The 14,440-nt window shown below is 48.0% G+C and overlaps 1 protein-coding gene across 1 annotated transcript in view; it reads left to right on the top strand.

Moving 5' to 3' along the window:
• LOC139047311 (uncharacterized) overlaps positions 1–14,440 on the top strand; it is a 32,740-nt gene that overhangs the window by 785 nt on the left and 17,515 nt on the right. Inside the window, exons 3-4 of the mRNA XM_070521141.1 lie at positions 4,764–4,847; positions 14,224–14,375. Of these exons, the coding sequence (XP_070377242.1) occupies positions 4,764–4,847; positions 14,224–14,375 (236 nt within the window). The remainder of the gene's footprint in view (positions 1–4,763; positions 4,848–14,223; positions 14,376–14,440) is intronic.

Here is a 14,440-nt window from a genome sequence, read left to right as displayed (position 1 = left end):
CTTTACGCCGGAGGATTACTCCCACAATCGTGTCCAGTATTCGGGCAAACAATGGCGGAAGGAAAGCAGAGGAGAATCCCCAGCCAGCACTGCACTGTACCAGCACGGACGTGTTGGAGAAAGTGTGGCGGAAGCCACGCGCTGTTTTCTAAGGGGAGCACTGGGAGTGGCATAGAGTTACTGTACCGAGTCTAGAGGACAAGCTACCCATAGGGCCCATGCATTGAAATCGGGAACCACAAGAGCGCCGCCATGTTGCTACGCGCTGAGGTTGCCAGCTCCTGAGACGCTTGCTAGACTTGGTGACAGTAGTCAGTTTTAATCCGGCAACCGTAGCAGCGTAGCAGCATGGCGTCTCGCTTGTAGTGTCGTGAAGTGGTATGCGTGCAGCCGTGTGTTTGGGCTTTATAAGTTGGTTCTTTATTCTATGTTGCGGAATGGTGTGGGTGTGGTCCATGTTGGCCGTGCAGGTGGCCGTTATGCAACCGAGGGATGATCCTGTTGAAGTTTCCGGCGGTGTGCGGTTTTCAGCGGTCACGCCTGTTGCAGTAGTGTCACTCGACGAGGTTACGAGCTCGAAGCTGTGGTCAAATTCCTCGTTGGCGTTCCGCAATTCTCTTCGCACGGGCGCGGTATGTTGCAAAAGCCGGTTTCGCGATCTATTGTCGCGATGATAGATCGGGGTTTTATTTACAATTAATATAAGTAATGATCCAGCTGTAGGGCACATGTAACCGACAAACGGAAGTCTCAGGAGAGCACCTAAGATTATAATAAAGCAGGCGGCGCAGGAACTCCAGGGCACCCAAGGGACAGTGGGGGGGATCAAAGCTCGAAGCAGAACGGTACGTAGGTTGGGGCCGCCGAGGCAGGTGTTCGCACGGACAGCTCCCCTGGCACGCGCAGCGGTGCCTCGCAAGGTCGAGATACTTTAAAGGGACCTGCGCCCATGATCTTTCTTTTACCTTGGTGCAGTGAGCGCAAATAACCAGAGTAATATGGGGGGCATCCGGTGTAGTCGCGAATGCGAGTCATGGCATATGTAGCTCGCGTCGTCGGGCGTATGTAGTAATATCAGAGTTACTTGTATGAATTTTCTGCATAATACGCTTTGTTACGATACCTTAACGGAATGGGTCTAGAGGACGGTGTTGGTACGTTTTTTCGTACCGCCCTAATCCTATACCCCCCCCCCCAACTACAAACACACACACATACCCCCTTTTTTTTCTATATGTATACATACAATTCCTTGCCATGACGGATTGACCAGTTCAAGATGTCAACTTGTCAGTAACTGTCATAGGAATCACTGTAGTAAACACAATTACACGATCGGATTGCTTACTTTCAGTTTTTATTGTAACAATGAGGACTACATAGAACCTTATTTTGTATATGTGAGAGAAGTATGTGCATATCACAAGCTTAAGCCAATGTGCGATACACTGACAAAGCAGCTGCTACAACATGAACTGCATTGAGGGCCACACAACACATACATAATTAAATGTGCAAAATATATGTAGCACTGCAAAGTATAACATATATTGTATGTGTACTATAAATGATAAAAAAAACAATGCATCAATGTCCCTTTTGCCTTCAAGTTTATTATCAAGTTCAAGTTTACTGAAGTTCATTATGAGCATATGTACAACAGGAATCTACTGACACACCCGCAGTGAAGGTGGCTGTTCGAGGTGTGCTGGCTGCCTCAGTGTAAGAAAAAGAAAGAAATTGGGTGAATGTCGACACCGGTGCCATTGCTTCTTGCCTCTGACCTGCACGTGCCTCGGCGGCATCTTTGTGCACAAGTGAGCTGGCGTGGCGAGGCGTAAGAGTCATCCGAGAGAAAGAGTATCGTTTACGTGGAGAAGTGGCTGTTCACATTGCCTGTCGCTTTCCCTCAAATGTTTTCTTGGCGACTAGGGTGACACACCCGCAGTCAAGGTGGCTGTTCGAGGTGTGCTGGCTGCCTAAACGAAAGAAAAAGAAAGAAATTAGATGAATGTCGATACCAGTGCTATTGCTTCTTGCCTCTTACCTGCATTTGCCTTCACGGCCTCTTGGCTTGCGGAGTCTGTATGAGGGAGCTGCTGTGGCCAGGCGCAGGCATTGTCTAAGCAAAAAGAAAAGGCCATTCAAATGGGGAATTATGGAAATAAATGCAGTTATATTTGCTTCTTGCACTCTTCTTGCCTAAAAGTTTTCAAACATAATGTCCAGAACACACCAGCACTTTAACTGCTTCTGCTTTTTACCTGCAGGTGTTGCTGCGAGATCCTTAGTATGGCTGCGTGCAGCATTGTAACACTTGGTGGAGGCATTTGAAGTGGTAGCCAAAAATATAGAGTCATCCTTGCCTGCATGAATGCTTTCAATTTCTAAATGCAGTGGTAACTATCACTATTAGTGCAAGGCCCCCCACATCTATGCGACAAGTGCCATAGCTCGAAACTGAATTTTTCCTTTAGTGTTTCACACGGCGTCTGATATGTCCACATTAGATGTGATGTGCTTCTTTTTATTCATCCCAGTGTGGAGGGAGCATCACTAAATCTTTTTATTTTTGCGTGTCTTGTTTACTGGTTTATTTCTGAATTTATCAAGCAGCAGTCTCATGATGCTAAAGTGACTTATGTAATGTCAATCATCAGATTTTGTTTTGCAGAAAAATAACGCATTTCCTGACCCATTGTTTGACATCCCCTCACTCGCATAATTTTGCAGGGTATTCTACCTATATTGAATTGCTTGACTTTCGCTAAAGAGTCTTGCATTTTGAAATATAATTAATCATTCGACATTTCTCATAATTTCTGTACCTTGGGCTTCTGATACTATGCATTCACCATTTTTGCTTGTTGTTTCTGGCTAGAAATGCCTTCTTTATTTTAGAGCTTAAATTTTACCTTTGGAACACACGGAAGGGCTTGCCATTGCATATCTGCATAACAGGGAAACATATTTCAAAATTCAATTGAAGATTGATGAATGCAGCTTGCAGTGTGATTTGACTGAATGTGTCATAAAGTAACTCATCTCACTTGGTAAATCAAAGCACATATTAGTGTGATGTACAAGACACGTTACACTAACGTGGTGGGTTCTCTAGCTTACAGAGCAAAATAATCGGTGCGCGAGAAAAAAATTATTTTTGCATACCCCTTGTACACACCGATTTAAGGAAAACGAGCTGGTGCTGTCCACATGATCTACTTATTTTACCTGCGAGTATGGTCAACAAAAATGTGTCCCATCTGCTTAGTGGTATTGTGTCAGTATTGCATATGTGCCTGTTGTCTAAATAATTGAATTTTGAAAATGCTCGTAGGGATCTGATGTGCGTATCTGCAGTTTATGGATACATGTAAAAGACTCAGCATCAAGTGCAAGTGAACGGTCCCACAGGCCCGGAGTCAATCATGCAAATAGATTCGCTGCCCAAATTTGTGACCAGAACAGATATGCCGCATGAAATGGCATGCAAGGAAGTGTTGAAAATATTACACAGTTAATAAAACGCCTACGCTATTATATGTAGGCTCATGCACTCGATTTCCTCTTGATTGCTTCGTGGAACAGAAATACTCGGCATCGGGCTGTTTTTCTACTGTGGCGCGTTTGTAGAAGCATGATTGTTCAAAGTGTAACAATTACACAGATTCTATGACTTGCGTGTAGATTCGCCAGTACAATTCCGGTGCGCTGGTCCGCCTGTCCAGCAATTTCCTACTGAAGGGACACCTGCAAACAAAAACACCGCTCCGCATGTCGAAAAATGCTCTACTGTGACGTTTCTCAAACGATTGTGATGCATCACAAGAGCTGCCTTATATCGCGTGATGTTCTGGACTAGAAGACACATTCGTTTACTTACATGTGAAGATACATGCCAGAGCACTTCGGGACTTCGGTGGCACATAAGGCACGAGTGTGCCATAGCGTCCGATGTTGACGCGCGATCGCATGTCAAACCTAAACTGTACGAAACTACGACGCATCCAAAAAACAGATTCGAAACCGAAATTCGCGTCATCCTTTATTGCATGAATGCGTACATCGGGATTTACATAAGTCACGGACTTAGCGATCGCTTTCTGCAAACTTAATATTAACGCACCACCTTCTCAAAGCCATCAGGTATGCGTTTTTAAATGATAAACCATAAGGTGACCTGTATTTCTTTTCAACTCTTTCAATAATAACTGCGCTGGCCACATTGACCAGTAGCAACAGGGCGGCGCCCTACAGGTTCCCACTTTTTCGGCCCAGCTTTTCCTCTAGAGTTGTTCTATTAACTCTATGGGGACTGGTACCCCAAACGTCAACGTTGCCATAGCAACCCCGCTCCTGAAGACCTCGCTGCTGCTCTGAAAAGCGCGATACGTTTCTATTTCCTTTTTTTGTCCTTTTCCTTTTTTGCCGGTGTCTTTCTCGCAGCAGTCTGTTCGCGAGATACGCTGACTTCGGAGTGTGATATGTAAGCTTGAAAGTTGTGCTTAGTGTCTCTGAGTGTGAGTCAGCAACAGAGGCACTCAAGTACTCACGGCACGAGTCTTCGTCGTCAACGTGCCACGGAAAATCACAGGAGCCCCCGCCGGGGCGTCTGCGCAAGCAGGCGTTTGGTGTGTTGCGACACCACGTACCCGCGCACACGAGGGTTGGACCCTCCCGCGTCTAACCGTGCGCGGCGTAGCCGTGTCCGGGGAAAAGGGGATCCTGGGGGTTGAACCAATGCCGGGTGTTTGGACCTTTACGGCCCCTCGGCGGCGGCAACACACCCCTTTGGCCTCGGCTTCACGTAGACGGCACCCCCGGACTGACCCACCCGGGGGAAATCGGTAGTTGCCTTTTCCTGTCTCTCTCTCCCTCCAGTATTCGTCTTTCTCTTACTTTTCATCTTTCCTGTCTTCTGCCAGCTTCCGTTTACTTCCAATTTTCCAGGCAGCAAGGGTTAACCTTGTGTGAATAGCCAACCTAGGTTATTTCATATTTGGTTATAGTGATGACGTACAGCTGGCGTTTACAGGACCTCTGCATACAGTCCCTGTAGCTGCCCCTTGTAGGGCTCCATGGTGGGTGGCTGGCGTTATTGCTGAAAATTCAATTCCTTTATGGCTAGCTCCTTCCCTCCGCTTTCTTCGGTGCTCGGATCCCCCCGTGTCACGTGACGTGGTGCACACTACCAGGCTCGACAGGCCTTGAATAGTTAACGAACGTTTCTTTCTGCCCCCCCCCCCCCCGAACAGGCACCGCCTGTCGGCCAGTTCGCCTGCCTTGTGATTTTACTTTTTTAAAGTTGATAAGATTCTCCGCAGTGAGGGAGGCGCGTAGCAACCCCGACGTTTTGTTTTCTTTCTTTCGAGCGATCCTACAATCGTCGTTCCACCACGGGACACGCCGTTTACACGCCATGCCATTTGCTTCCTGATCGCCCTCACAAAAGAGGGTGCACCGATGAAGTTTTCCAGTTCCTTGGACGTCAAAGACCAAACTTCCCACGTTACCATGTGATTCACTCAGAAAAATCCGATAAACAAGTACGAAACATTTCCCCTTTTCTAGTTTCCAAGTCCTTAACTGATGTCCTTGGTCCAGGCTGCAAGGTATCAAGGCTGGCAAGTGGTGATCTCCTGTTAGAGCTCCATGATCAGAAACAGTACGAAAAGTTGCCCAGTCTAGTATCATTTGGAGATGTTCCATTGACAGTAACTCCACACCGCACTCTCAACACCACCCGTGGCGTTGTCTCGGATGACGATTTGCTCCAGCTAACAGAGGCTGAGCTCCTGGAGGGATTCAGTGATCAGAATGTTGTCAATGTGAGAAGAATTAAGATGAGAAGGGATGGAAAACAAATTCAAACGAAGCACCTAATACTCACATTTGCTTGAAGTATTCTGCCCGAGTCTGTAAAGGCCGGGTACATCAAGCTCCGTGTCAGACCATATGTGCCGAATCCTTTAAGATGTTTCAAATGCCAGCGTTTCGGCCACAGTTCGCAGAGTTGCCGGGGCCGCCAAACATGTGCGAAATTTAGTGCCCTTGAACACGCCACTGAAGCTTGTAAGAACTCTCTCCACTGTGTAAACTGTGACGGGGATCACGCCGCGTACTCGTGGTCGTGCCCCTCCTGGAAGAAGGAAAAAGAAATTGTAACGATAAAAGTAAAAGAGAATATATCGTTGAAAGAGGCACGAAGGCGGGTAGCATACCTGCCAAAGAAAAGCTTTGCCGAAGTGGCGCGTCAGGGGGCAGCGTCACAACGGCCTCCGGCGGCTGTCCGACCCACAAGCAACTAGTGAGTCGGCAGTTACGCCATCTGCCCCCACGGTGGTCGCAGCTAGTGCTGCTCCACCAACCGAGCAGAATGGAGTATCAACCCCGAAGGTGCACGGGCACAGCCGAGACTGCCCCAACCTCCCCGGCCTCTTCCAGCGCTGGCAACAGCCGGCGCAGCCAAATCCCTCAGGGAGCCCCATCGACCTCCGGGCTGGTGGGCGCAGGGCTCTTGCCCTCCAAGGCGGGACTCTCTCGGGAAACTTCTCGCTCGCAAGAGCACGTGTCCGGCGCCTCACAAGAGGCAATGGACACTACGCCTATCGTCAAGGCGCACCAAGCGCCTAAGCAGCGGCGAGGTTCCCTCGAACGCTTCAAAAAGAGCAAAACCCCGGTTCCTCGAAAGAGCTCTGGAACCTAATCTCTGAAATCTCTGTAATTATTACTACTGTTTACACTGTTTATACTGTTTATTACACAGCACCTATTTACTTCCAACATGGATACACCAATAATTCAATGGAACGTCAGAGGTCTTCTTAGGAACCTTGATGACGTGCAAGAACTTATCCAAAAACACAATCCAAAAGTGCTGTGTCTACACACACTTAAAACCACAACACACAAACTTTCTCCGACGGTATGTCAAGTTTCGCAAAGATCGCGATGATGCTGTCGTATCATCAGGCGGTATTGCCATTTTTATTCACCAAAGCATTTCGTGTCAGCGTTTACAGCTACAAACGCCCCTTGAAGCAGTGGCGGTTCGAGTTGTTCTCCTAAATAAACTCGTCACGATTTGCTCGATTTACGTACCCCCACACTACAAATTAAACAAACATGAATTTCAGTCATTTATAGACGAATTGCCAGAACCTTATGTTGTTCTTGGCGATTTCAATGCGCACAGCTCCCTGTGAAACGACTCTCGTATAGATGCGCGAGGTCGTCTTGTTGAACAGTTCCTTTTTTCTTGTGGTGCGTGCCTTCTGAATAAGAAGGAACCCACATATTACTCTTTAGCAAACAGAACCTTTTCTTCAATCGATCTCAGCATAGTTTCTCCTTCTATTCTGCCTGAACTCGAATGGGAAGTTACAAAGAACCCTTACGGAAGCGATCACTTCCCCATACTACTACGAGCACCTAAAGTAAACGAATATCCACCACAGGCACCTCGGTGGAAGATTGAGACAGCTGATTGGGATAAATTTCGAACTCTTACTGGTATCTCATGGCATGACATCTCCTCGTTAGAAATTGATGCTGCTGTGGAGTATTTTACAGCCTTGATAATAGATGCCGCATCTAAATGCATATCACGAGTAAATGGCTTGGCATGTAAACGGCGTGTCCCGTGGTGGAACGACGATTGTAGGATCGCTCGTAAGAAACGAAACAAAGCGTAGGGGTTGCTGCGCGCCTCCCCCACTGCGGAGAATCTTATAAACTTTAAAAAAGTAAAGTCCCAAGGCAGGCGAACCCGCTGACTGGCCAGAAGAGAGAGTTGGCAAACGTTTTTATCGGGTATCAACTCGTATACAGATGAGGCCAAAGTCTGAAACAGGGTTAGTAGGATAAGAGGGCGACAAACATACTCCCTCCCTTTGGTAAACACACAAGGCGAAACCCTGCAAGACCAGGCAGATTCACTTGGGGAGCACTTTGAGCGTATGTCGAGCTCAATAAATTATTCCTAGTCCTTTCTTAAACATAAAGAAATAATAGAACGTGAGCCAATCATACGAAAATCCAGGCAGAATGAACCGTATAACCGGCCTTTCAGTATTGCCGAGTTGAGAGCTGCCTTGAACACATGCAAAAGCACTGCACCGGGACCCGACAGAGTCATGTATGACATGATCAGAAACCTACATACTGACACACAAGTTACACTACTTACACTATTCAACACTATTTGGGCTTCCGGATACCTCCCATCCACATGGAAAGAAGCGATTGTGGTTCCTGTTCTGAAGCACGGAAAAGACCCTTCCTTGGCGGCAAGTTACCGTCCGATAGCTCTAACTAATTGTCTGCGTAAGCTTTTTGAAAAAATGATAAATCGCAGGCTTATGCATTTCCTTGAGCTCAACAATATGCTCGATCCTTATCAGTGTGGCTTCAGAGAAGGGCGATTACAATGAAAAGGTGACGGGGGAAGGCAAGGAAACGGTGGATAAGCTTAAGTTCAAGGTACGGTACGGTGAGTTTCTGCTATTTCTGAAAAATAAAACCATGAAAATATGTCTAGCGGACAACTTAAGCAGGCCGTGCTGAAGCAGAGCCGCATTAATTAAAGCGCACCGCAGGGTCTATAGGCGACACAACGGAAGCGGTCGCATGTCGAATCAACACTTCTGTGCCCGCCGCGATAGCTTTGAGGCTACGGCATTGCCAGAGGTCGTGGATTTGGTCCCATCCGCGGCAGCCGCATTTCGACGGGGGGAAAATAGACAACGCACTTAGATTCTGGGACACGCTAAAAAAACATCACGGTGTCAAAATTAATCCGGAGTGCGCCACTAGCGCTTGCCTCATAATCGAAGTGTGGTTTTGGCACGTGCAGCCCCATTATCAAATTCAAGTTTAATGCTTCTGCCACGATGCGATGTGAAGAAATGACAATACTCAACCCTCTAAGAGGTTATGAAATATGGCGCACAACAACGCTTCAAGCAAACACCTCTCCCTGTGTGTTACGCAGACAAACAGCAGTGGCGCAAGCAAGGTAACGTTTAACGTCAGCTCACCACCTTCGTGTTGACAAAACGTTGAAGAAATTAAACATTCGCCGTCAACATTACCGCTCTTCAACCAAAGCAAACAGCACAGACAGTTTCGCTTACATCGATTCCCACAGTGCGTGAGATCAGGCACGTAGGGGAAAGGGGGGGGGGTGCGAAATTAAGCGGCACACCTTTTCGCACCACGCCCGTGCCTCACACACATTCCTAAAGCGCCGCCAAATCAATCTTGAGACTTAACAGGCGGTCAACATTTTGCTGTCTTTTTCACTCCTTTTGCGTGGCGGTATATAGTCTCCGGCGTCTCCTGAGGTGTGAAAGCCAGTTTTCTCATCGATTCAGTGCTCGCGCGATTAACTCGAGATGCCTTCAGTTGTCGCCATCGCTGTTGCTTCGTTCGTTCAACTTTCTTTGTTTAGACTGATCCAGGGAAGTGATTCAGTTCGTAGTCGGCAAGTCGGTATGCTGCGACCGGAGAAAATGCCGGTTGCGTTTAACTTGTCCTTTTGTTTCATTACTTCCTCGAGTGACGGCTCGCCGCGACGCTGGCAGATCGCTGGTACCATACATCCGTGATATGGTTTAGATAAGGTGGAAAATAATATCATGCGGAACAGCGCCCATCATCAAACTCAGCGATAACCGTTAAAACCATAAGCAATATGAATGTCACCCGTTACATTGTCTGGCTTTTCCCTAATTGTGCAGCACTTCTCATGCAAAATTAGCCACTGGAAGCAAGGGTCGCGAGGAGTTAAGAAATTAAGCGATACAATAAGGGAGAGAGTTGAGGTAAAAGCGAAACAGGAAGGAAAAGTGAAAATTAACAAATTTAACCGTTGTTTGTGAAAGTATTTGTGGATCAACATATCTTTCTTTAAAAAGGAAGTAGAGAAAACGCCGCCGAAAGTGGAGAACGATTCCGTGTGTTTTGAATGACGCTTCTACAGTTATCAGTCGAGCTGCCTGACGTAGTCACTTCTCTCCTGTGGGTGTTTTTCCAACCTTGCGCGGTGGGCGCAGTACGTCTGGAACCGCAGCGTCTTGCGCTCTAAGTGGTTGTACGGGACTTGCGGCCACGCATCGTTACGCAACTTCCCAAGTAACCGTACGAGTCGGTTTTGGCACTTAACTTGGTAGAGAAGTAAACGGGGGATCCAAAAGAACCTTGATTGTTCCGAAAAATATACTTCTCTAGAATTCTTGCAGACGTAATTCAAAAAACGCTGCTAGAAATCTTTAATTTGCACTTTCGCTTGTTTACTTTTTCTTGGCAGTGTTCTTCGTGCGCTTCTTTCCTGCGCGAGTCCACTTGATGTGGTTCCTTGTTTGCCAAGTAAAGGAGACGTGTATATCTCACAGGCGTACCTGTGAGGTACACCTTATTTCATTTCTCTTTTGCGGGTTTACGCGTCTTTATGGCGAATGGTGGGCGTTATTCACATTTGTACTACCCCCACCCCTCGTTTGCGTATAGAAAAGTTACCTTGGGTTGCAACACCCCCCTCCCCGAAAAAAGATATGGGTACGTGCCTGCGTAAGATGTGCATAACTTTTTCTATAATTTCTGTTCTTCACGAACCTCTTGCCATTTCGTCGGCTGTTGTGTGCTGTAATTTGTGGCTAAAGGTTCTTATATTGTCTTTATAATTTGCTTTTGCTGTTTTTGCTCACCCTTAACTAGACGTACTTTCTTTTTACCTTATGTATAGGTTTTCAAAAAGCATAGGTTTGATTTTTTTTTTTTACCCTCTACTATGCTAAATCGTGCACCTGTACCTTATGATAGTCACCGTTTCATTTTTAACCACTCCGGCCTTTGCTACTAAAGGGCAGCTAGCAGTATTGCAGGAATAAATAAATTCAGTGCTCAACCTAGTCAAGGCTTTGTGTTCGCTTTCTGTTCTGTTGAAACTGCTATCTAGTGTTTCAGTATTGCTTGTGCTAAATAGAAGAAGAAGAAGAAGAAGAAGAAGAAGAAGAAGAAGAAGAAGGAGAAGAAACTTTATTAAAGAATAGTCCGGCAGTTCTTGTTGTGGTGGCCTCAGGTGGCGGCTCGAAATCCTTGGACTCGGGCGGCATCTTCGGCTTGCCGGACTGGTCGGTTCGGCAGAACTGGGGTGCGATCTTGTACGCGTTCCAAAATAGAACGGAGGCGGTCCGTTCCACCGAGCCGCACACGCTTGGTCAGTTTGAACGGTGTCGAACGCCATGACGTCAATTGTGAAGTGATATCTGCTGTCAATCATTCCGTGTTGTCTGCTATCGGACGAACGCAACGGAACGGACCGCCAATTTCGCGACGGAAAGAACGGACCGCCTCCGTTCGAGTTTGGAACGCGTACAAGATCGCACCCCTGGTCTGCCAGCTCTGAACTTTTGATAGCCGCCTCCCTGCGGCAGCGACGCCTACGCAGAAGGTCCCCGGCGGCTCCCGCATCCGGGGCGGCGTTGGGAAGAAGCGAGCTTATGCTTTCTGTCCGCAAGTTTTACACGCTTCTGTTGGATATCAGTGGATAGCAGTGGTGTAAGATAACGGAGCTAGTGTAGGTGTGTGTCTGTAGCAAGCGTAAAGTTACGGCCTCGTTCCTGTTCAATTTATCGTGCGGTGGCGGGAATGTGCGTCTTTCGAGTCTGCTAAATACCCTTCTTTTTTTTTTTTGCCGAACAAACTTGTCACTGTTTTATTTTCATGCGACATCGAGGCAGTCAGAGAGCAAGGTATCGTATTTCCACTCCGCAGGCATGCTCGTGATGCGGCTCAGCAGGGGTGCGATCTTGTACGCGTTCCAAAATAGAACGGAGGCGGTCCGTTCCACCGAGCCGCACACGCTTGGTCAGTTTGAACGGTGTCGAACGCCATGACGTCAATTGTGAAGTGATATCTGCTGTCAATCATTCCGTGTTGTCTGCTATCGGACGAACGCAACGGAACGGACCGCCAATTTCGCGACGGAAAGAACGGACCGCCTCCGTTCGAGTTTGGAACGCGTACAAGATCGCACCCCAGAAGTCCTCCCGGACACGTCACGCAGCTAAAACGTCTCGTCACGCGCGAATGCGGCAGAGACGCACAGCCACCTTTGTACAGGAACACTAGGCCACCTCCGCTCGCAGCGCCACCGCAATAGCTGCCGCGGCGGTCGAGCGCGGCCTTCGCGCGTGTTGAAGCCGGCGGTGACAAGTGCGTTTCTAGCATTTCAGACGGGGAAGATCTGACATGAAGTGCAAATGACGAGCTGTCGCGCTTTTCACGTTTGCCTGCGGACATTACGTTTTGTCAAGCATCAAACATCAAATCGGGAGTTTGCATTGGCTCGAGAGTTACACCGATTTTGAGCGACTTGTACCCAAGTGTTGTCGATAGAACGCTACGACAGGACAATCTAAAGGAATAGGCAGTACGTACCCTTACATGCGTAGATGCTTGCGTCGGGATTTGTTTGTGCGATAACTACACCGAGAAAGCTACGGATATTTTGAAAGCTTTTAGGGAATGTGGCGGATGTCTTGCTCTTACGCTTTAACTTATCCGGAATAATAAATTATGGTTTTTAGATTTGGGCCTAACGGTCCAACAGCAACGGGTCTGTTGGTGCTATTCGCCAAGGGCAAAAAAGAAAAAAAAATTAAACGCTTCTTCTTACCATCTCAGACTTGTAAAACATGGGATAGCTTATTCAGCTCTTAGGTCTGCTATCGCTACGTCAAGTCCACACGGCATACCACAAAATTTTTCGCAACAGATAGAAAGGCTGGAGAAGGCTGGCTATCCTGCTCATTTGTTATCACTAACCTGTGAAAAGCTTTCAAAATGGGTAAAAACTGCTTTACAAACCAACAAGAAAAACAGAAGAAAGAAAATAAGGTTTGCTGTGGTGCCTTTATGTGCACAGGTTGTCACACGGTTTACGGAATGTGGCCGGTAGGTATGATGCCAATATGGATTTTTCGCCGCCTCATCCCCCCCCCCCCATGCAAATGTTTCCCATCATAATAAGGAGCAGGGAGAAGAAAATTACTGCGGTGTAAGGCGCGCGTTCCCTTTTGCAGTTTGTATCGCACTGGTATAATTCACCAAATTCCACTCGTGTGTGGGAAATCAGAGCGACAGGTGCCTCTATATCATGCTAAAAGAACACAGTCATTCACTTAACAACCCTGACGCGTCACATCTAGCGTCGCATTGTTTTAATGGTGGTCGTACACCTTTGTTTGAGGACTAGTAGCACCGCGCCACAGGTGTTCCGCCGCTGCGCAGTGCTGCGCCTTCCCGCCCCGCCATTGGGTATGACGTCACATGTACCGCGTTCATCGTCGTTGCGCTCGCCTCCGCTCGCTTCGCCAGCTGCGTCGCATGCCTGATAACATGTCGGGGAATTGAAAAGGAGAGCTCGCGTGCGCCGCAACCGTAGTCAAGGCGGCAGTATGGACGGCGACAATTCTGGTAAGCAGGAGGAGGCTTGGAATCGACATCGGAACGAGATGAAGAGGAAACGAATCGCCCTGGAAACAGACGAACAGCGCGCCGAACGACTGGTTAAACGCCGCAACATAGCTAGACAACCAGACTAACCTGGACTTGCAATCAAGATTAACCAAGGCTAACCACGCTATGCCTCAGCTTTCGCTACGTATATCCTGGCATAGCCGGGCTAAGCCACTGCCAATTTTATAGTTTCCCTGCTTCCTGGTATGTTTATCTGTTTACTCATATTGTTCAAACCATGTGACGTTTCTTTGCTGTTCTTCCAATCACATATGCATATATCGTTTCAATGAAGAGCTCGTCCAGCGTTTCAGCGCTCGTCCTGTCTGCTTCTAGTCTTCGTCTGTATGTTACCGTCGCCCATCCTTTTTCGTACGGTCGTGGCTAACAAACATTTCTCGTTCGGGTATCCTTATACCACGAACCGCAAGCGTTTCAGGTATGCGGACTTGGAAACACACAAGTACTGCGTCTAGCAAAGCGGGCTTTTCAGTTCGCGCTCGTCACCGTGTCCTCGTTTCGCGTGTGCTGACTTGAGCAAAGGCAAGCCGGCGTCAGGTCGAAGCCGATGCAAAACGCAACGCGAGATTGAAGGGCCGCGTCTGCAGTCGGAGCTGCATCGGCAAGCACGCGCTCTTTGCGCCACATCTCGGCTTCTGCGGTCAGGCATAAAATGAGTCCCCTTTCTTTGCCCTCGCACAGCTGGCCTGCAGCACGTTGGCGGAGAGAGCTCGCGGCCGACATCAGCGCGCCAAGGTCTCGTCGCAGCAGCCGACACGGAAGAATCCTACCCCGCGGTTCCCTCGGCCAAGTCGGTTATGTTCCATCCACGACGCCCAAGAAGAGGACGCAAGGTGCCCATGTTGCACCACAGCGGGAATATATACTCTGCTCGGCTAATCGCGTGTGCGCGCGCCTT

Source organism: Dermacentor albipictus, chromosome 7, assembly GCF_038994185.2.
Source record: "Dermacentor albipictus isolate Rhodes 1998 colony chromosome 7, USDA_Dalb.pri_finalv2, whole genome shotgun sequence".
NCBI classification, from domain to species: Eukaryota; Metazoa; Arthropoda; class Arachnida; order Ixodida; family Ixodidae; genus Dermacentor; species Dermacentor albipictus.
Note: the sequence above shows the minus strand (reverse complement) of the source record. Positions and strands in the feature narration are given on the sequence as shown.